Here is a 21,346-nt window from a genome sequence, read left to right as displayed (position 1 = left end):
ATCTTCACTCAACCTGCCTGCCAAGTTATTAGTGGCAAAGCCAGTGTGGGTGCAGCAGCATTAAAATTCACGAGGGTTTTCCCTCACATTCACATTGTGGTAAATGGGCAGCAAACAAAAGATTTATTTGGTTGTTTAATTTCACACTAGATGGGAGTGCAGGCCCTCCAGAGACCCAACTATTTGTATACAAGCAATTAAAAAGTCACTCTCGGCCCTCTCAATGTTATCAGTCTCGGTCTGAGAAATACCGGTTCGAGGAAAAGTGGCTGCTCCATGTTATGTATGGTTTGCTCAAAGAAGCCTTTTTCTTTGTCTTCGAGCTGCATTGGAATGGAGACGCGCCGTCGCGCAGACTTGAATATGCCGTCACACTTTCAAAATTTTAACAAGCAGTGAAAATCCCAGCCTGTGAAAGATGTTTATTCTTTTGCGATGCTTTCCTCTTGCAGGATGAGGGTGATGTAACAGCCATGAAGCCCAATCTGAGGGGAATCACGATGCGCTTCCCTTTTCTTTTCCGTCGGATTTGCTTTCTGCTCACATTCTGGCCGGCGGTGAGGGCCGGCCAAGGGCTGCTACTCTTCAGCCAGCCCGCCTATAATGCCTCCATCTTTGAGAACTCTGCCGCCAGGACCTACACCGGAAGCCAAGTCAAAATGGGCATCGTCCTGGTCCGACCATTAGACGTCAAGTTCTCCATTGAGTCCGGCGATAGCGAGGGAATCTTTCAGGCGGAGGACTTTACGATGGGAGATTTCTGCTTCCTACGCATACAAACAAACACCGGTGCCATGCTGAATCGAGAAGTTCAAGACAATTACACTCTGACGGTAAAGGCTTCCGCCCAAGGAGGCCTGGAGGCACTGACCACCATCTACATAAATGTCTTGGACACCAACGACCTGCGTCCTCTCTTCTCCCCAACCTCTTATTCATTTGAGGTGTCCGAGAGCACCCCTTTGGGCACCAGCGTCGGCCGCGTGACCGCCACCGACGCGGACGTTGGCGCTAACGGCGAGTTCTACTACTTATTCAAGAGCAAAGTGGACCTCTTCGCCGTGCACCCCACGAGTGGCGTGGTCACGCTGACTGGGCGGCCCAGGATGGACAAACAAGAGCGCTTTGAGTTGGAGGTACAAGTGGTGGACCGAGGGATGAAGCTCTACGGTAGCAATGACATCAGCAGCACGGCCCGGCTAGTAGTGAGCGTGACACAGATAAATGAATTTGCCCCCATCCTGAGAGCGGTCGCCGTGGACCCGTCCTGGACTGAACAAAACCCGGTCCTTGCCAAAGTGGCGGTGGAGGATAACGACGAGGGGGTGAGCGGGTATATAGAGTGGGTGTCCATCATTGACGGTGACCCGCTTGAACAGTTTGCAATTGATCGATCACCACTCGTTGCAAACGAATACTGGGTCAGAGCCGCACGGCAGGTCGACTGGGACAAATATCCTTACGGCTGCAACTTAACCTTCCAGGCCAAAGACCGGGGCGTCCCTCCTAAATTCTCCAACACTCAGTTGCTTCAGTTGTTGGTCACAAAGCCCGAACCGACGCTGGGGAGTTTTGAGAAAGACGTTTATGAAGTGGTGTTGAGTGAAATCGCTCCCCCGGGCACTGTTGTCGAGGTGCTCAGAATCTCCCCGGCTCCCACGAGTGTCAATTACAGCTTCTGCAGCCTCTCAGAACTAATGTACTTTGATATCAATCCGTCGACCGGCGTTATTATGACCTCAAGGCGGCTCACAAGGATATCACAGATTTTCATGGAGATGGAAGTGTTAGAGGCTGTCAGTCAGCTGAGAGCAAAGGTCCAGATCACAGTGGAGGATGCTAATGACAACGCCCCAGTGTTCAGCCGGCCATTTTATGACATTTCCATCAATGAAAGCTTGGCTGTCGGCACCGTTGTTCTCATCGTGTCAGCCTCGGATGAAGACAGAGGGGAGAACGGCTACATCACTCACACAATTACCGGCGAGCCGTCTCTTCCTTTCTCCGTGAACCAAGACACGGGGGAGCTGAGGATCACGCGAGACCTGGACTTTGAGTCTTCGGAAGAAATCTATACGTTTGCTGTGCGAGCCTCGGACTGGGGTTCGCCCTACCGACGGGAGAGCGAAGTCAACGTAACGATCCGTTTGATAAACATAAATGACAACCCACCTGTCTTTGAGAGGGTCTCCTGCAGAGGTATGATCGGCCGGGATTTCCCCCTCAGCCAAACCATTGTCACCCTGTCGGCAGTGGACATGGACGAACTCGGAATGGTCAAGTATGAGGTCGTCTCTGGAAACGAGATGAACTACTTTAGGTTGAATCCAGAATCTGGCGCCTTGTCGCTGAAGAGGTCATTAGCGGGGGCGAATTTAAAAAGTGGAACGTTCACCTTGAAAGTCGTTGCCACAGATGGCGAGATGTTCTCCACGCCCATGTTTGTGAACATATCCGTCGTGAGGGGATCGATATCGCCCCGAGGGCTCAGCTGCAAGGAAACCCAGGTGGCTCAGTTGATGGCAGAGAAAATGCTCTCAAAGGCCTCAGCGATGGCTCGAGTGAGACAAGATGACAGGAGCCCAGATGTTTTCTCCGTAAACAAAGAAGCGCCGCAGTTTGAGGCCTTGCCTACGAGTATTCTGGTCCGGGAGGACCTTCCCCCCGGAGCCAGCGTGTTCCAGGTGAGGGCACGAGATGGTGACACTGGCTTCAACGGGCGTCTTCTCTTTTCCATATCCGATGGCAGCCAAGAGAACTGTTTGACCGTGGGCATGGAGAGCGGCTTGCTGACCGTTCTGCGGCCGCTGGACCGCGAACGAACCGACCGCTACTTTCTCAACATCACCGTCTACGACCAAGGTGTCCCCCAGATGTCTAACTGGAGGCTCCTGACAGTCATCGTGGAAGATTCCAATGACAACGACCCGGAGTTTGCCCAGGATGCGTTCACTGCACTGGTTGCTGAAAACACCCCCTTGGGCAGGCAGGTGGTCACCGTCGCCGCTTTGGACAAAGACGCCGGTCAGAACGGGCAGCTGTCCTATCTTTTGCTGAGCGGCGTCCCTCAGTTTGGCATCGACAGCGAAACCGGTGGTGTCTTTGTGGCCGGCCACCTGGACCGGGAAAGCTTCCCGACGTTTACTCTGAGGATCGAGGCCAGAGACAAAGCCGAAAGAGGCAACCGGCGATCGGCAGTGACCACGCTGAATATAATCGTGGAAGATGTCAACGACTGCGCCCCGTCCTTTATCCCGAGTACCTACAGCACTCGAGTGCTGGAGGACCTCCCACCGGGGGCTGTCATTATGTGGGTCCAGGCCAAGGACCCGGATATCGGGTCCGGCGGGCAAGTGCGGTACTCCCTCTTCAATGACTTCAACGGCACTTTTGAGGTCTGTCATCTATTTGTTATTCTTTGATTATCACATGCACATGCGGCCGAGACTCTGCAAAACCGCCACTAACAACTTAGCTCCTCCCATTTGATCAAGTCTGCATTTACTGACACCTGTGTCTGTCGCAGATGGACGCCGTGAGTGGCATGCTGAGGATCAGGAAGGAGCTGGACTTTGAGAAGCAGGCATTTTATAACCTGACCTTGGTCACCGAGGACCAGGGGTCGCCCACGCTCAGCAGCCTGACCTATATGGAGATTGAGGTACAGTGACCAAGTACAGTATTTATACTTCCTTACTTCCACTACTAACTGGTCAAGCGTTTCCCAGGTGACTGACGTCAACGAGAATTTGTACGCGCCTTACTTTGCCGACTTTGCCGTGAGAGGCTCGGTGAAGGAAAACTCACGGGCGGGCACCAGCGTGCTGTCAGTGGTCGCCACGGACGACGACAAGGAGAGGGACGGCGTACTGAAGTACTCCATCCGAGGCGGCAGCGGCCTGGGTGCCTTCACCATCGACGAAGACACAGGTTTGACACCCCCGAGTCATGTGCCTCGCTATAAGACTATAAATCGATCACCTGCTTCATGTTGAACCCGAACTAAAATAACTAGTCACTCTTTGTGAATATTGGTTAATCACATTAATATAAGCAATAGATTCTTTTTCATAATAACACTTTCAACTTTTGGATGAACAAAAAAAAATGAAAATTGGGTATAATACGCAGACTGTGTCTCAATACTTTTTTGTGACGTTGAGTCGCTGGGTGGTGGTGTGTCGGGAGATCATTATTTTAATGAGGCCAGCATGGCAGCCGCACTGGCAGAGCCTGAGGCCGTGCCCCGCAACTGAAGCACAATGCGGATCAAGGCTTTCCTGTATCCGTGTGACTCTGTCCCATCTAAAATTAAAAAAAAAAAAAAAAAAGTCAAAAGGTATTCAGGCAGTGCAATTCTGTCACGCTCGGCGTACGACATTGGCATTTGCTGTACATGACCTCTGTCGGCACGCGCGGATTAGATGAAATCCTGGGACTTCTCATCGAGCGCCTGCTGAAAATGCCACCCATGTCTGCACATTCCATATTTGCATGAAAGTGGAGCGTGCAGAAACCTTTCACTCTGCTATCAGAGCTCATTTTCTTTTCTGTCAGCTCCCGCTGCAAACAAATCACATTTCATTGTCTGTATTTGTTATGTGCAAATATTGGGACACCTGCAATATCAGGATTCTGCTGCGCTGGAATTGTCCTAGCTTCGTTTTGATAGTCTGCGTTATGATCCGCTATGGTAGGCGACAATGCGATTCACGGGACGATGTACAAAAAATAAGATACGATCAACGAGGGACAGCTTCGGACATGCCTTTACAATGACACTTTAGTACAGCGCTATACAATACTTTTAAGATTAAACACAACGTCATAAAATGCGGCTCGGTGTAATATAATTCAATTCGATACATTACGAGCCGCGATGCGATACAGTATAATCTCCCGTGAAATACGAAACACAATAAATGACACAAAAAAAAAAAAATCACACACTGCACAATTAATGATTGAAAATGAACCGTGATGAGATACAACACTGTCTGTGCGATATGATGTAATCAATCAAATGTATCTGCGCTAATCAAAGTAATATACACTTATATTTATCCCCCCCCCCTCCCCAACACTTATATAACATACACTTGGCGCCTTTCTCATTTTGACACTTGTGCAAGGTCAAGGAGAACTTTATTATCCCCGCAGGGGAACTTTGTTGCAGAGGCGGCAGCTCAGCGCGCAGCCATCAAACAAAAGCCGCAGCGCAACAACAAATAAAATCAAGTAATACATAGCCAGCTCGCCGTAATTTATCGTTTTGTCTCCTCATGTAAAACCAGCGGCCGTTAGCGAGCTTCTTGTCGGTGAAGCGATAAGAGTCGTCGCCGGGACGCTTCATAAAATTGAGCGTGGGCGGGGCGGCGAGCGGCTCTTCTCGTCTTGGACGCTCTTCGGTGTTCACAGAAGGCCCGTATTGACCTTTAACTAGGCTAATTAGTATTGACTTGCCGCTCAGAAGAGAGCAATCAATTGAAGGACGCGGACGAGGCCTGTTGGCTCCGATCGGCATGTTCGCTAGGTCCCCTGCCCTCTTGTTACGCTAACATACAGTTTACACTTGAAAAATGCAACGTTAGCATTTTTTTTTTTTTAGCATGTCCCTCAAACATGTTGAGGGATTCAAATGACTGAGGATGGCCGCATAGGTTTATATCCTGTTCATATCTTAAATGCGCAAACATTTGTAAAACTCATTACATGGTACAGCGGGCGGAAGAGTAAAGTTCTTTTTAAACTTAAAGATGCTTTCCACCTATCTGATCGTCCGCAGTAATGTCTAACAACCCGCGGCTTCGTTATGTACAAAGTCGGCCAGGCGCAAAGCTAGCTGGGGGTGAGGCCAAGATGATTTCGGGGGAGGTCCGAACCCTTCGAAGCAGATAGTGAAAGAAAATTGCAGGGGACTGCAAGGGGGGAAAAAAAAAAAAGATACCTTATAAGACTTCTTTTTTTTATTTATTTTTTTTACGATTCAGTTTGCCATGTTTCATAGCCGTCGTCCAACTTTATCTCCAAAGCGCACAGGGCACCGTCCGACAACACACCTTGGAGAAATATGACCTATCTTTATTTATTTATTGTTCGAGGCAAACTTTGAGCCAAAAGTGTCGTGGAAGTTTACGTTCAGCGGTGACACAAGGAAATCATTTCGAATAAATCCAGACGCTAAACTAACATAACCCCCCCTCAATTAAATAAATAAACAAAACAATTCGGAAATAGCCAGAGACTGAGCTGCGTTTTGTTTACGAAGCCGTATGAGCCCTCTAGTGGTTGTTTTCCATGCCGTTTCATTCCATTTTCTTCCGCGTGGACTTAAATCAAACATCGCTTCCCTCTCTTCCTCCTCAACGTCTGCTCACGTCAAGGCAATTCCTCCGAGTATTTGCACCCCCGCCCCTCCCTCGCATGAACGTCCGGCCTTATCGTTCCCTTCGAAATGACTCATGCGTACGCAACAAAGATCTTCCTCCCGTCTATCGGCAATGAGCCGCATCCTCGCCGCTGTTAAACCGCTGTGCGGCGAGAACATTGGTATTCACATCATCTGTTGCGCCCTTCGCATTAGTGAGCCGTTTTAATGTGCTCCGAGATTGGTCGCGGTGCATCTACTCGGGAAATGTGACGCGTGACGGATAAGACGTGTTGCGAGGGGATGAAAAAAAATACAAAAATACGTGTGGCGACAGCTCGGTTTGTTGTGAAGCGTGTTGTTTGCGCTGAAAATGAAGGCTGTCAAGTCACATTTGTGTGAAATCGGCAGGGTGCTCCTCCACTAGTTCAAAGAGCTTTTTGAAGAAAGTCTGGTTTGCGCGGATTTCTTGCCACCCCCCCCCCCCCCCCCCCCCCCTCGTCAACCCACCTCCCTCTCCGCCACCTCTTCTCGCGCTCTCTCGACAGAAACGAGATGCACTCTGAAAGGGACAAAGTCAAGGACGAGCTCACAAGAGCGCGTCGCTACCGCAGACAAAAACACTCTTTGAACAAGGCGGCCGTACCCCCGAACACACGTCTTCTCGCCAAGAACGCACAGGACACGAGCTCCGCATATTCATCCTTTTCCATTCGCAAATTCGTTTTTTTCGGAGGAGTTGGGGTCAGAAGTTATTTGCTATAAAGCTTCTTTCGACTGTTTGATTGTTAAAGAGTGAACGTTGGCCCACCATATCGTCGACGTGAATCTCTTAAATGCTGAATATTTATGTGAAAAAAAAACCCATAACTACGGAAGTCAATTTTAATAATTGCATTTTATGCTGAATTAATTGCTTGTGAGTGTTAGAAATTGATTTCTATCCAAATAAAACCCTCCCCGAATGCAGTTTGTAAAAAACGGCCCTTGTAAATTTTCTCGATAAATAGTCACGATCCAGGCGGAATTAAGGTCTGTATGCATTTGATGATTTATTGATTATTTAACTGGACTTAGACCTCAACAATCCTCATTTGCACCTTCGTAGGCACACACACCCGCTTGCATGTGAATGCAAGAGTCATGAATTATTCACAGGGAAATTAAAAGGAAAATTTGATGTCAATGGATCTTACACTGACATTTCCTTCAGCCCTGCTTAAAACACTTTTTCAAGAATCACCTAAATTGTTTTTGCCGAAGCTTTCGACCACACACGCTTTGGAAATGTAAAGTTAACTTCTCTCGTGGAGGCCACCGAGGAAGCGTGTCTCAATTCTTTTGTCCATACGAGCCTATTCAAATGCTGTCAGTCAAAGCGCCCGCGTTCAATGCAAAAAGTCCGATATGGAGAGCAGAGCAGAGCAGTCCATTAAGAGGTCGCGGCAGAGCTGTCAGCTCCTCGTCTGACTTGAGGCCACTGACACATCGTGTGTGTGTATGTGTGTGTTTGCGACTTTATTGGCGTTGGCACAAAAGTAGCAGCAAGCGAGGGGCGAGCCGTGATTGGCCCAAGTGCTGAAGGTGACCGCGGCGGCGCTGCAAATGGCCGTGAATGTCACTGCAGCCGCCACTGCTGAAGATTTCTTTTGTGGGAAAATAAATATAACACCAGTTAAATTACATATAGGATTTTTTTGTTTAAATTTGATATAATTAACACATTTTCTCAAATAACTATTACTATTCTCGAGTGAGCTCCGATTGGCCCAATCGCCTCGTGTGACCATAGCGGTGCCCCAAAATGGCCGCGAAGGTCACAGCAGCTATAGAAATTTGTTGTCGCTGATCTGTGAGGATGGAGGCTATGACTTTACGTCCTCTGGGAAATTACACTTAAATTGTTTCCCACTTTGGGAATGAATCTTCTGCGTGACAACCCCCCACACACCTGAATGTTATATGTTCCTGCTGATATTAATACGTCTTCCTTCCTGCAGGGGTGATTTACACAGCAGGCATCCTGGACTGCGAGAGCGAAGACTCCTATTGGCTGACGGTGTACGCCACAGACCGAGGGGTCACGCCGCTGTCGGCTTCCGTCGAGGTCTTCATCCAGGTAGGACGCGCACGCTCTGCATGACAATCGGAGCTTTTGCAGTGCAGGGATGGACTCTACGTATGATTATATACTCACTCCCCACAGTATTACACTTGAACAGCAGGGCGTTCATCAAAAACACCTTGAGAAAGTCAACTTCAAAGCTGCAATGTTTGTAAGAAATATAAGAAAGGCTTGCAGTGGAAATTTACTGTCGAAATAAAACATTGATTTAGACTCTAGTTAGCTTCATGCTAACATATAATGCAGAATGCAGTATACAAGCTAACAATAATAGCATCAACTTTGTTTTCAATTATCAACTAGCATTGTCTTACAACCATAAAGTTAACATTTTGACTCGCACGCTAACAACATCATAGATTATGGATAATCCAGTTTTATGCTGGAACCGCCATATTGATTTTTTGGTGGACCCGTATGACGTAGCTTTATCCGGAACTCCGTCAATGTCATAATTTGCAGAGTGTAAATACACTTGATTGATCTGCCTCAGCATCGAGCGCAAACATGACACATTTGAGAGACTTTGCAGAATGGAACCGTCGTTGTTGTGCCTTTGGGTCGTGATTGGTCGCGCACACACACACACACACCCCGGAACAGCAAGTTTAATCAGACACAGGTGCTCCTCAATTACCCGTTCAAGCGTTCCGGTGGTGTGTCGCTCGCGGCCCTCGCTCGTAAATATTCCGCACACGTACACGGCGAAGCTGACATTCGCAATGCATTGTGGGGTGCGACATAAACCGTACACACGCTCAGTTGAGAGATTCATAAACTAGATAGAAAGAAAGTGTGCAGGCGTACCTAATAGAATGATCACATTTGCCCTCTGATCAGGTGGAGGACGTGAACGACAACGCGCCGCTCACCTCGGACCCCATCTACCACCCGTCGGTGATGGAGAACTCGCCCCGGGACGTGACGGTCATCCGCATCCAGGCGCAGGACCCTGACGTCAGCTCCACGCCCAGCCGCCTCAGCTACCGCATCACCGCCGGCAACCCGCAGAATTTCTTCTACATCAACCCCAAAACAGGTCAGCCAAGTCTTTCACATGTCGGGTTTTAAGCGTAAAAGGAAGTCTGGTGGGCCAAAGGAGGTCGCACCTTTCCCGTCGTCTGAGCCTTCCTGTTGTTGTTATCTCTTGCTCATTGACGTCCCCGTCTCTTGATAAATGGACTTTTACCGCACCCGGCGCCGCCTCCCGACCAGGATCCTATTAAAGCGGCGGAATGATACGATAGGCGTGTTATCACATTGCGACGGGACTTTTGTGTGTGTCGGGACTCCTGCAACTTCCCGTAGTCCCGCGCGGAACTGATTGATGTGTCCCGTTCGACCCCGACGCTTTGATTTGTTTGGTGTGCGTGCGCGTAGCCATGCGCAACACAAGATTGAAGCACTGCTCTCTGCTTTAGGTGCATTGACAACTCCCCCAGACCACCACCACAACCCCAAAAACCACTTAACCCCCACCCAACCTCCTCTTCGTTTTCTTCCTCGGCAGGGAAGTAAACACAAGAGATGAGTGTTGACACAAGGTTCAAGACTAGGGGAAAAAAAATCCTACCATGTTTGTCCTCCCTGGCTGTGCAAGATTTATTTATTTTTTAGTGGACACTGTGCGGGATGTATCACAATGACTTGTTTATACATTACAATTCTGAGTGTCAATCGGGGTACAAAAAATTGGTGTGCAAATGCTCGAGTGAGAGAATCCTCTCAAGGTGACGCTTCCATATGAGGGCACGTGTGTGTGACTAAAACATGCACGTTCCACCTCATAACGCACACACTCTTGTGCGTTAATTCCACTGCCATCAAGTAAATGAATTGGCTTTCATGATTATGTGCTTTTTTGCTTGCACGTATTAATTATTGACATGTTTTTATGCATATTCATGAACACAGACACTACTAAAAGTGTCTAAAAGTGAAGCAGGGTTCAAAGTGAAGACTTGATGAGATTTTTGAGGAGGATTAGGAAGTAAATCTTATACATCCGTCCGTACGGCGCACCTCTAGAATGTTAATGCAGGTCCTCGTACTGCTGAGATTTTACTGCTCTTGAGTGTAATAAATAGAAATATAATTATGCACTTAATAGGCAATCTGTATTAAGGAACCAGCAGCCCCAATAAAGGGTGACTTTTCTTACTCGAATGTATTTCATATTTAATAGAGAGCACTGGTTTAAATGTGAACATGCATAAAAAAAAAATTTGCATGTTTGACTTCTGGTGTCTGCTGCCTGTCCGCCATACACTAATTTCTTTACGTTCTGTGAAGATATACTCTTGTGTGTGACTAGGTGTGAAAACATCATGGATGGACGAACAGAAATTAGTATTGGCGAGTCGCCTCAATGCTGCCCAACACGGACATTTCTGAATTTGGATTCCTGTAAAACCCCATAAAAAGGATGTCTTGGAAAATTTGTGAACGATGACAAAGTATTATAATGACTCTCTTGTGTCCTTCCAGGCTTGATCACCACGACGTCGAGGAAGCTGGACCGAGAGCAGCAGTCGGAACACTTCCTGGAGGTAACGTACGAGCGGCGCGGGGACTCGGGGGCCCTCCGATTTGTTTATCTTTAGTCGCCACCTGTCACGCCGCTAACACAGCACACCGGCTGGAGGACGAGCCAGACGCCAAGCCCCTCCAGGCCCCCTCAGACGCTGATGAATGTCTGCAGGTTGGGACCCGGGCGTGGGGATTTCTTCAATGTAATCGTTCATCATTGGTTATCTCCTTGGCTCGGGCCGGCGAGGACTTTGCGTGTGTGTGTTTGTGTGTGAGTGTTAGATAAGCGCAGACACTGGGCGTCCAGATAGCGTCGCGATTAGCATTCGCGCTGCCCGCGCTGCATGCAGATGAAGCGGATAATCGCGGTGTCGCCGCTTCACAAGGGAAAAAAAGTTTATCCTTGCTAAGACTTTTCACGCAACGTATTAACCGCCACTATGAAATGAAATAAAACCCCCGAGTGACCCCCGCCAAGATGTTTATCTGTCGCCAAATGATATCTCAGCCTCAGCGAGCACGGTGAGAGGACACCGGGGAAGACAATAACATCATAGATGCTCACTTCATTAGGTAGCCAATTTAATGAGAGCCAATAGAAGAGCCGGAGCAATAAATCTATTTTTGCAAATCCAACTTTAGATCATTAGGACACCAAGGAATGGTTTCCAAATCTAGCCCATGGAGTCCGTTTCACTTTTGCCACATAAAATCTGGTAGTCACAGCCATCAGAAGTTTCGACATTTAAAAAAAAAATTATACCCAAGTAACTCGGGGAATCTGTGGAACATGGCGGTAAAGTTCAATGACTCCTCATCAAACACCAACAGTCAAAAAAAAAAATTCTGCCCCTGCGGCTAATTTCCCAGAGGAACACAAAATCTGGTAGGTGTGTCGAACCAAAAAAAAATCTCAGGAAGCCCAAAAAGATTTGTGAAGTCTGGGGAAGAATGCGGTGTAGAGCATGATGGTAAAGTTTGAAGTCTCGCTATCAAATTCCTTTATTAAAAATAGAAAATTCCATCCTTGAAGCAGTTTAATTTGAAAACATGAATTTTGGTAGCCTTGAATATAATGAGTCGACTCGCCAAAAGTATCAACAAATTACATATTGTCCGAATGGACCAACATCAGTATTTTGGCCAGAGGTCCTTCAAAAGACATTTTCTTCCTTTGAGCGCCGTCTTCCTTCAAACTCTGCATGCTCACTTGAAAGTGGATGTAAATAGACAGTCGGAAATGGGCTCTCCATCTAAGAGCTGCCGTAGTTGGTGTGTGCCTGCAAGAGAGTGTAATCAAGAGTCCAGTCAGCAGTCAGGCAGCTCGCACTCGTGATGTGATCCAATCGATGTTGTGATGAGACCTTTGCCTCCACCGCAAGCCTCGCTAATACAAAGAGATTTCCCATGAGCTTCACTCCTCACCGCCGCCGACGTGCATCTGCTTAAAGCACACAAAAACATTCCGCACACACAACCGTGTCGGTTTCCTAGGTGACGGTCATCGACGGGCCGGTGACCACCCGCCAGTCCACCGTGTGGGTCATGGTCCACGTGGAGGACGAGAACGACAACCCGCCTGTCTTCCCGGAGGTCACCTACCGCATCCGCCTGCCCGAGCGCGACCGCAATCGGCGCGGCGAGCCCGTCTACCGGGTCTTCGCGCACGACCGTGACCTAGGCGCCAACGCCAACGTCAGCTACAGCATCGTGGACGGCAACCGTGACGAGACGTTCAACGTGGACCCACGCACTGCCATGGTGGTGTCCAAGAAGGCGGTGGCGGCCGGCACCTATCACGTCCTCACGGTAGGTCGAACTCGGGTCGCTTTTTTGGGGCAAATTTTCCTCAGGCTTCAATCCACGTTTTATCATCCCAATGCATTTTTATGAGTCGGTCGGCAAAGATGAATTTGATAACCCGCCGATGGAATTGCTTTTTTTATTTCGGTTTGCTTGCATTCAATCACGCTGACTCAAAGCTTGTTCAGGGGCCTTCATTTAAAAACAAATATCGTACTAAAGGAGTCACTTTTATTCTTTTAACACCACTTTACTGCATATATACGCTTTGTCTTTTCTGATTGGTCAATGCCATGCAGTTCATTGCTGTAGAATTCGCTTCGATGACATCATTTCGTCTGTCAGATCAAAGCCGAAGACGGCGGCGACCCCCCGCTGTGGTCTACAGTCAAGCTTCACGTGGAGTGGATTAGCCGGGCTGCACCCTCGCCGCTGCCCCTGCTGTTCACCCAGCGCTGCTACAACTTCTCCGTGCCCGAGACAGCCGCCGTGGCTCAGCCCGTGGGAGTGGTCGCCGTGGGCCAATCCAACACCCCCGTTTGGTTCAACATCGTGGGTGAGGCCACTTGGAAACATCGACGGAAAATACCCTGACCATTTTTTTGCGAAAGCGTCATCGGGTTGCAGTCTGTCAGCATCGATAGTGCCTTTTAGTTTTACATGAGCGGGCGCGCACAGGGAGTTCAATTTTATTTATTTGTTCTCTCTGTGCAGCGACAGCATGTAATTGATTTTGATGACCTTTCACTGCACTGGTTTGTTCTCTACCACTGCTGCTGCTGTTCAAAATAATCAACACCATGCCGACGCGTTAATTAAAAAGGACTTGATTAATACTACACTGGCGCAGAGAAAACATCATCGGAATTGTCGTTTGCATCTTTCACGCTTCAGCGGCCACAATTTGAGTAGAACCCAACTGGTGTCGAATGACATTGTATAGCGAAACAAAATTATTTCGACATTTTGTACAATTAGATGCGGCTAAATTTGCGGGAACTGGTTTGGGACTAAATTATTTTCTTCCTGGGGTACAAATCGGGATTTGAATATTACATCTTGGTAGAGAAATCAATAAATGCATCTCAACAAACAGATTTAGGGGAGAAGAAAACAGCTCAATCAGGGCAACAAATATTTCGAGACTCTTGGTAATGCAAATCTTTGGTGGGCCGCAAGTGACCCACGTGCCATACTTTGCCTAGCCCCCCCCCCCCCCATTTCACTTCCTATAGGCGTCCAAATAATTTTGTCTTTTCATTTCTTTTTAATTCACATTCTCTATGTGCAGGAGGACGCGTGGCCAGAGAAATGTTCTACATTCCTCAGAACGCGTGTGGAAGGAACTGCTCGCTTGACACGGGTAAGGCGAAAAAGAAATTGGTACATTCAGCCCAAACCTTGGCAGTACGAGTTGATTTCATTTGGGGGCAGCGAATAGCAGAAGATATGATACAATTCCGAGATGTTCTATTCGGAATCAAATCATGAAGAAAAATATCTCAAAACGTGTTTTCCTTTTCAATCCGTTAATGGAAATGAGTCCCAGGCTCGAACAGGTGGAACTCACTCAAACTCCAAGATGGATAGAATCAAACTGAATTTTTGAAATCACTGAATGACAAAATATTGTAATCGCTTCGCATCGGTGTTGCATGAAGTCAGCTCGACTCATTCGGTGTGCGTCAAAACGCTTCTTTGAAGATATCTCTTTTCCGTAATACTCCCAGACAGCCAACCCCCGAGTGTAGTATTGACCATCTTCTCCTGAGGGAGGAAGCAACAACAAAGACCCCCTCCACCAAAAAAAAAAAAAAAAAAGTAAGCCAATCACTGCAGTAGGCATCAGTATTCATGTGCTTGCGCGTGAAGCCCGAGTCCTCAGATATGTGCGGGGATGAGAGTGAGGATGGCCTTGAATAGCTAAGATACATCAATTCTGTCTCTCGCTCTCTCTGTGTGACTTTAATCAAACATGAAGCCTATAAACTGTACGCTGGCCTAGGCCGCGAGGTGCCCGGTGTTCGGCGAGCGATAAGGCAGATGTTGGCGAGGTCGCTAACGGCTGCCGGGCGGCACGTTGTCGCGTTTCACTTCACTTTACTGCGCTCCACTGCCGGGCCCAGATGGCCACAATAATTGCACGGTGAGGTCGAGACGCGAATGCTAACATGCTTACATGTGTTTGTGTGTGCGCAGGTAGCTTCGATATGCAGTTTGACCTCCAAGTGGGCGTGGCCACCCTGGTGGTGGCCAAGCCGCTGGACGCCGAAGTGCAGGCCTTCTACAACATGACGGTGCAGGTGACAGACGGCACCAATGTTGCCACCACACAGGTAGACGCTGAAGGGAACCTACATGGTGGAATTTATTTATTTTAGAACATGTCGCCGTGCCGCTTCAGGTATTCATCCGGGTCCAGGACAGCAACGACAACCCTCCAGCGTTCTCGCAACCCGCCTACGACGTCAGCGTTTCCGAGGACGTGGCGGTGGACACGGAGCTGCTGCGCCTTCGCGCGTCCGACATGGACGAGCGCAGCCGTCTCAGCTTCTCCATCTATGGCAGCGTGGACCCGGCTAGCATGCGCTTATTCCGGCTCAACCCGAGCACGGGGGCGCTGTACACGGCCGACCAGCTGGATTACGAGGCCCGGACGCAGCACATCCTCACTGTCATGGTGGGCTCCTAGCATCAGTGTTATCCTCCCTGATTTGATCTTATCATACCTTGCGGTCTGTTTCAGGTCAAAGACCAGGAGTTTCCATTCAACCGGGACCTGGCTCGAATCCTGGTGGCGGTGGAGGATGCCAACGACAACGTCCCTTACTTCACCAGCACGGTTTACGATGCTGTCGCTTTTGAATCTTCCCCCGTCGGTACATCGGTCTTGCAAGTCACAGCGCTGGACAAGGACAATGGCGTTAATGGGCAACTCACCTTTACCATACAAGCAGGTTGGGATTAGTTTTAGTTTGCCTTTTTGGTTTTCATCTCGCTGTCTAGTATACAAAGTTAGTATACACTATTGTGTACGTGTTTGATTCCTTAGGCAATACGGGAGGCGTGTTCGGCATCAATAACAACACAGGCCTCATTTTCATCGCCAAGGACGTGGACATCACTTCTGTGGGCTTTTACACACTCACCATACGAGTCACTGACGGCGGCTTTCCACGTCTAATGGCCACCGCTTCCGCCCGTGTATCTTTGACGCTGTCCGACTTATCCAGACCCAAATTCTCCCAAAATGAGTACCAGGCCGAGGTAACGCACGGTGGGATGTGGGAGACCCGCAAAATGATAACCTGTTGAGATTTGTCGCCGTTGCAGATCATGGAAAACAGCACGGCCGGAGCTTACGTGACCACCGTTAGCGCCTTGAGCCGCTCGGCACTTGTTTATGACATCACCAGGGGCAACGAGGAAAGGTGCTTCTTCATTAATCAACACACGGGTGTCATCAGCACGCGCAAACGCTTCGACTTTGAGGTCAGTTCTTATTTTGTGGACTCGTTTGATGAAGTGCGTATGCCATTTTGTGGGTTAGCCTACTCAAAAATATATTGGAAATTCAGAGGAAAATATATGCTTGGTCTTGTGTGTTTGTTTTGGTCAGAAAATGGCCTCCTACTTCCTGATGGTTCGCGCCTCCAGCATGGCGGGCACAGAGGCCACTGCCGCAGTTGTGGTTCAAGTGGGCGACGTCAACGACAATGCGCCCGTCTTCCAGCAATTAAGGTCTCAAAACCCTTCGGGCATATTGTAGAGCGGAAGTCCTCATCTCGCTGTCGGACCTCCTGCGACAGGTACACGGGGGCCATCAGCGAGGCGGCGCCGGTCAACAGCGTGGTCCTGGGGGACGACGGCAACCCGCTAGTCATCCGGGCGACGGACGCCGACCGCAATCACAACGCCCTGCTGGTGTTCCAAATCATAGACGAGACTGCTCGCATGTTCTTCAGCGTGGACCCTGGGACCGGATCCATCCGGTAGGTGCCAAGTTTTTGGACACGGAGTCCCCAAAGCCAGTTTAAAAAAAGTCTCAAGAATCTCATTTTTTTTAAAGGACCATTGCCAGTGTGGATTATGAGACCTTCCCTGAGTTTGTCTTCAGGGTTCACGTCAGAGACAGTGGACAGCCGCCCCAAAGTGCCGAGCGTCCTGCTGAGGTGCTTATCAAGGTGAGTGGCCCTTCTGTGTACGTCTCTGCCTTCTCTTCATCTTCACTCACTGTTGTGTGAATTTCAGGTGATCAACATCAACGACTCGCCGCCCAGATTCTCTCAGGACATGTACGAGAGCATCCTCCTGCTGCCCACCTACCCCGGAGTGGAGGTCCTCCGCGTGGAAGCCTTCGATCCGGACGTAAGCTCGGACCTTGAGCGCAAGACTCCCCAACTTGTCTACTCGCTGGTGGACCGCAACATGGAGCACTTCTCAGTGGAGCGCGGCAGCGGCGTGGTAACGGTCATCAATCAGAACCTCAGCAACGACCGTTATCGATTCAACGTGAAGGTCGGCCAATCGACGCTTCATTAGGCGCAAGCTAATAGCTGCAAAATGGCCACGAACACGCTCCGCTTGTCCATGTTTCCACGCTGCAGGTTTGGGACGGTCGTTTCTCCAGCGCGGCGTTGGTCACAGTGCTCATCCGCCAAACTGTAAACAGCGGCCTCTCCTTCGCCGCCCCCTTTTACACCGCCACGGTACGAGAGAACACCCGCAACGCCGGCGTCCTGGCCGTGGTCAACGCCGTCGGCCAGCGCCTCAACGAGCCTCTGAGATTCGCACTACTGAACCCTGGCGGGCTCTTCGCCGTGAGGCCCACCTGCGGGGCCTTGCTTACTGTCGGCGTCCCCTTTGACCGCGAGGAACGGGACAGCTACGAGCTGGTGGTGGAAGTCCGCAGGGAGGAGGAAGTGCTGAAGGTGGCCAGAGTCACAGTCAGAGTGCAGGTAAGAATAACATCTCAGCAAACCCGCAAAATCAAGTCTCAATAAGAGAAAGTCAGTCATTTTCATTTGAAGCGGCCATTTTGGGGTCATTTCCACAAGCCTTCCACTGCTTCCAGGTTGAGGACGACAACGATAACGCCCCCGAGTTTGTCAACCTCCCATACTACGCCACGGTGCGGGTGGAAGCGGAACCCGGCTCGTCCATTTTCACGGTGACGGCCACCGACCGAGACTTGGGCGTGAATGCTCAGGTGACCTACCGCCTGAAGGAGCCACACAGGAACTTTCAGGTAACAATGCAACGCAGCACAACTAAGCCCTGATACAAATAGAAAAAAAAAATTGCAGCAGGACTTCAGTTCCCATAACATTACCTTGCAGATGAACCCAGTGACGGGTGAGCTGACGTTAACGCGAGCCTTCGAGGCCGACCTGTCTAACGCCGAGTTCAAGGTGGCGGTGGTGGCGTCGGACGGCGGCGCCCCCCCTTTGTCCAGTGAGGTGGAGCTTCCTGTTAGCGTGCTGAACCGAGCCATGCCGCTCTTCGACAAGCCCTTTTACGGCGTCACCGTGCCCGAGGACGTGGCCGTGTCCACTTCGCTGCTGAGCATCAACGCCAGCAGCCCAACAGGGCAGCCCATAGTTTTCACCCTGGCCGGCGGCGACCCGTCGCGGCAGTTCGACATCGGCTTCGACACGGGCGCCGTCAGCGTGCTGTACCCGCTGGACTACGAGACGGCGCCGTACTACCGCCTCACGGTCAGGGCCACCGACACGCTGACGGGCGCCAGGTCCGAGGTGGACGTGGACGTGGTGGTGCAGGACGTCAACGACAACGCGCCCGTCTTCCAGAAGCCGGCGTACTCGGCCGTGCTGCCTGAGAACGCCATGATCGGAACCAGTGTCCTGCAGGTGCACAATTTTCAACATGGAAGCAAAAATATTGTGTTGTCATGAGTTTTTTCATCTTGGAAAAAGTTTGATCTTGTGAATTATTTCCCCAACAGAAATTTCATCTCAAATATTTACGACTTTATACCGGCCCAAAAATATCGGTCTATTGATTTTGAACTTGGATGATTTAGTCAGCACGTTATTCCAAAGCAGTGCAAATTTCCCCCGAATTTCCCTGAGAAAGCATCTGACCTTTGCCGAATAATAGAGCCCACTGTGGAAACATTTACTCAAGGCGAGGTGTAATTAAACTGTCTGGACTCACAGAGACGATGTAATTATAACGGCCCACGTCATAAATCATCAACGAGAAAGCTCATTATTACTCTTGTTGTCACAGAGAGCATTTGCTCAATTGAGCATTTCTTCCACCCACTAAAAATCTGCTTTGTCTTTCCTGATCCATCAAGAACGACATTGATTTTTTTGGGAGATCAGGGCAAGAGTTATTGCAGCTATACATTTCTGCCAGTCCACTTATAGTTGGTGCCCATAAATCTCGTCGGGGCAGCGCCTTCATCACACTTGACGATGTTTGGGCAATTTCTCACCTTGTGGAGTTGACTCAGTAGAGTTGAATGTTTTTTCATCGTTTTACATTTTGCTGATCAAAACCGTCGTCTGCGGATGGTCCCAGGTGTCTGCTCAGGATCAAGACTCGGACAAGAACTCCAGGGTGAGCTACGAGATGGTGTCGGACATCCACAACAGCAGCGACTACTTCCACGTGGAGCGCGACAGCGGCCTGCTGCTGACGGCGCGGCTGCTGGACTACGAGCGCAGGCCGCGCTTCAACTTTGTGGTGCGCGCGACGGACGGCGGCGAGCCGGTGCTCAGCAGCGACGTCAGCGTCACGGTGGGTGTGGCCGACACCAACGACAACCCGCCCGACTTCAGCCAGACGCTCTACGAGGCCTTCGTCAGCCAGCTGGCGCCGCTGGGACACTTTGTCACCTGCGTTCAGGCCTCGGACGCCGACATGGGCGACACTCAAAGGCTCAGGTCAGTTGGTAGAAAAAAAGTCAATACACCCCTTTTCAAATGATTGGAGGCCAAGCAAAAAAATTCTTCAAAAAAGAAACTTCTTCTCTTGAAAATCGATTGTCTGTGGCCCGAGTTTTAGTGATCTTTGTGGTGCAATTATCAAGTGAGAGTTATTGACTCGCCGTCCTTTCCCCAGGTACAGCATCCTGTCTGGTAACGAGCGCATGACATTCTCCATGGAGGCGGAGAGCGGCATTCTACGTCTATCTAACAAGAGGCGACAAGGCATGAAGCTGTCGTATCATCTCAACGTCTCCGTGTCTGACGGCGTCTTCACCAACACGGCTCAGGTGACGCCGCCGTCCCGACCCGCTCGTTCCCTCAATTAGTCCACGCCCGGCGTCTGACGAGCGGCTCGGCCCCAGTCCTCCGAGGTTAATGTGTGTTCGCGTCACGTCGGATTTACTGATGAGAGCGGCTACCGAGTGGAACGCTCCGTCTCGTAGTTTTTACTCCATCAGCTGTTTTGTAATTGCTTATATTAAGCGGGAACACGTCCCGAATCGCAACGAGGGCCACAAGGGTGCTCCACTGCAGCGATCGCCCCACCCCCCCCCCAAAAAAAGTGTAAAACGTCCAGCGCAGACGTGACATCATAGATCATTTATAGCACGATAAAGCCAACTGACATATTGATATAGGAGTTAGCATCCGCATCAACACATGCTCACATGCCGGCGTTGCACAGGTGGTGGTCTACGTGCTGGGAGCCAACCTGTACAGTCCGGTCTTCAGTCAGAGGTTCTATCTGGCAGAAGTCCCAGAGAATGCACCGCCCGGGTCAAAGGTCACCCAGGTACGTTCATGTTGTGACTTCATCTTCTTTCGTGTTATCTGATCAATCTCTGCGTGTTGCCTTGCAGGTGCGCGCCACCGACGAGGACTCGGGTCTGTTTGGCCAGATCACTTACTCCTTCATCAACGACTTTGGGAAGACTCGCTTCGCCGTGGACGCCGACGGGCTCGTCACCACCGCGCAGAGGCTAGACCGAGAGGACCCTCTCAACAAAGACATCCTCCTTACTGTCATGGCACTGGATGGAGGAGGTACCACCAACCGCCATCATTGTGTCCAGAACTTTCTGATGATCCACTTTTAGTTCCAGCAAGTGTCAGCTCCATAAATTAGAGTCATCACGTTATCACGGCAGCATGAGCACACGTGTCATAAGTCCATATGTTGCGTTCCAGGCCGGGCGTCATTCTGCACCGTGCGAGTGGTGCTGGCGGATGAGAACGACAACGCGCCGCGCTTCCGGGCGGTGGAGTACCGCATGAGCATCAAGGCCGACGTGGGCAAAGGCTCCCTGGTCACGCAGATCCAGGCCAGCGACCCCGATGCCGGCGCCAACGGCAGGATCGTCTACTCGCTCTACAGCGAAGCGCGCTTGTCCCTGGTTGATGTCCTGGAGGTCAGCCCCAATTAGCAGCTAATGTACACAGTTATGATGATGTCACAAGCCCCTCATGATTTCCGTCTGTTAGCGCTACACTTAAGTTCATTATGTCAGCAAATAATGATTGAGTGGCCTGTCGAGCCAATGGCAACGGAATGAAAACAGGAAG

At 49.9% G+C, this 21,346-nt stretch overlaps 1 protein-coding gene across 3 annotated transcripts in view; it reads left to right on the top strand.

The window, feature by feature from the left end:
* Positions 1-21,346, top strand: part of LOC125982264 (protocadherin Fat 3) — a 47,919-nt gene that overhangs the window by 1,232 nt on the left and 25,341 nt on the right. For all 3 annotated transcript variants that reach the window (XR_007486316.2, XM_049742660.2, XM_049742662.2), the window contains exons 2-27: positions 453-3,395; positions 3,527-3,661; positions 3,729-3,930; positions 8,368-8,486; positions 9,333-9,531; positions 10,980-11,041; positions 12,516-12,830; positions 13,170-13,380; positions 14,116-14,187; positions 15,024-15,160; positions 15,229-15,504; positions 15,571-15,781; positions 15,877-16,091; positions 16,158-16,316; positions 16,444-16,565; positions 16,634-16,816; positions 16,894-17,008; positions 17,076-17,342; positions 17,432-17,782; positions 17,899-18,072; positions 18,164-18,694; positions 19,374-19,738; positions 19,917-20,070; positions 20,469-20,576; positions 20,644-20,827; positions 20,972-21,192. Coding sequence is in view for 2 of the 3 variants with exons in the window: in XM_049742660.2 (XP_049598617.1) it covers positions 474-3,395; positions 3,527-3,661; positions 3,729-3,930; positions 8,368-8,486; positions 9,333-9,531; positions 10,980-11,041; positions 12,516-12,830; positions 13,170-13,380; positions 14,116-14,187; positions 15,024-15,160; positions 15,229-15,504; positions 15,571-15,781; positions 15,877-16,091; positions 16,158-16,316; positions 16,444-16,565; positions 16,634-16,816; positions 16,894-17,008; positions 17,076-17,342; positions 17,432-17,782; positions 17,899-18,072; positions 18,164-18,694; positions 19,374-19,738; positions 19,917-20,070; positions 20,469-20,576; positions 20,644-20,827; positions 20,972-21,192 (8,010 nt within the window). In the remaining variant the exon portion in view is untranslated. The remainder of the gene's footprint in view (positions 1-452; positions 3,396-3,526; positions 3,662-3,728; positions 3,931-8,367; positions 8,487-9,332; positions 9,532-10,979; positions 11,042-12,515; positions 12,831-13,169; positions 13,381-14,115; positions 14,188-15,023; positions 15,161-15,228; positions 15,505-15,570; positions 15,782-15,876; positions 16,092-16,157; positions 16,317-16,443; positions 16,566-16,633; positions 16,817-16,893; positions 17,009-17,075; positions 17,343-17,431; positions 17,783-17,898; positions 18,073-18,163; positions 18,695-19,373; positions 19,739-19,916; positions 20,071-20,468; positions 20,577-20,643; positions 20,828-20,971; positions 21,193-21,346) is intronic.

Source organism: Syngnathus scovelli, chromosome 15 (assembly GCF_024217435.2).
Source record: "Syngnathus scovelli strain Florida chromosome 15, RoL_Ssco_1.2, whole genome shotgun sequence".
Taxonomy (NCBI): domain Eukaryota; kingdom Metazoa; phylum Chordata; class Actinopteri; order Syngnathiformes; family Syngnathidae; genus Syngnathus; species Syngnathus scovelli.
The sequence above is the reverse complement of the archived record's forward strand: the minus strand, read 5'-3'. Positions and strand labels throughout refer to the sequence as shown.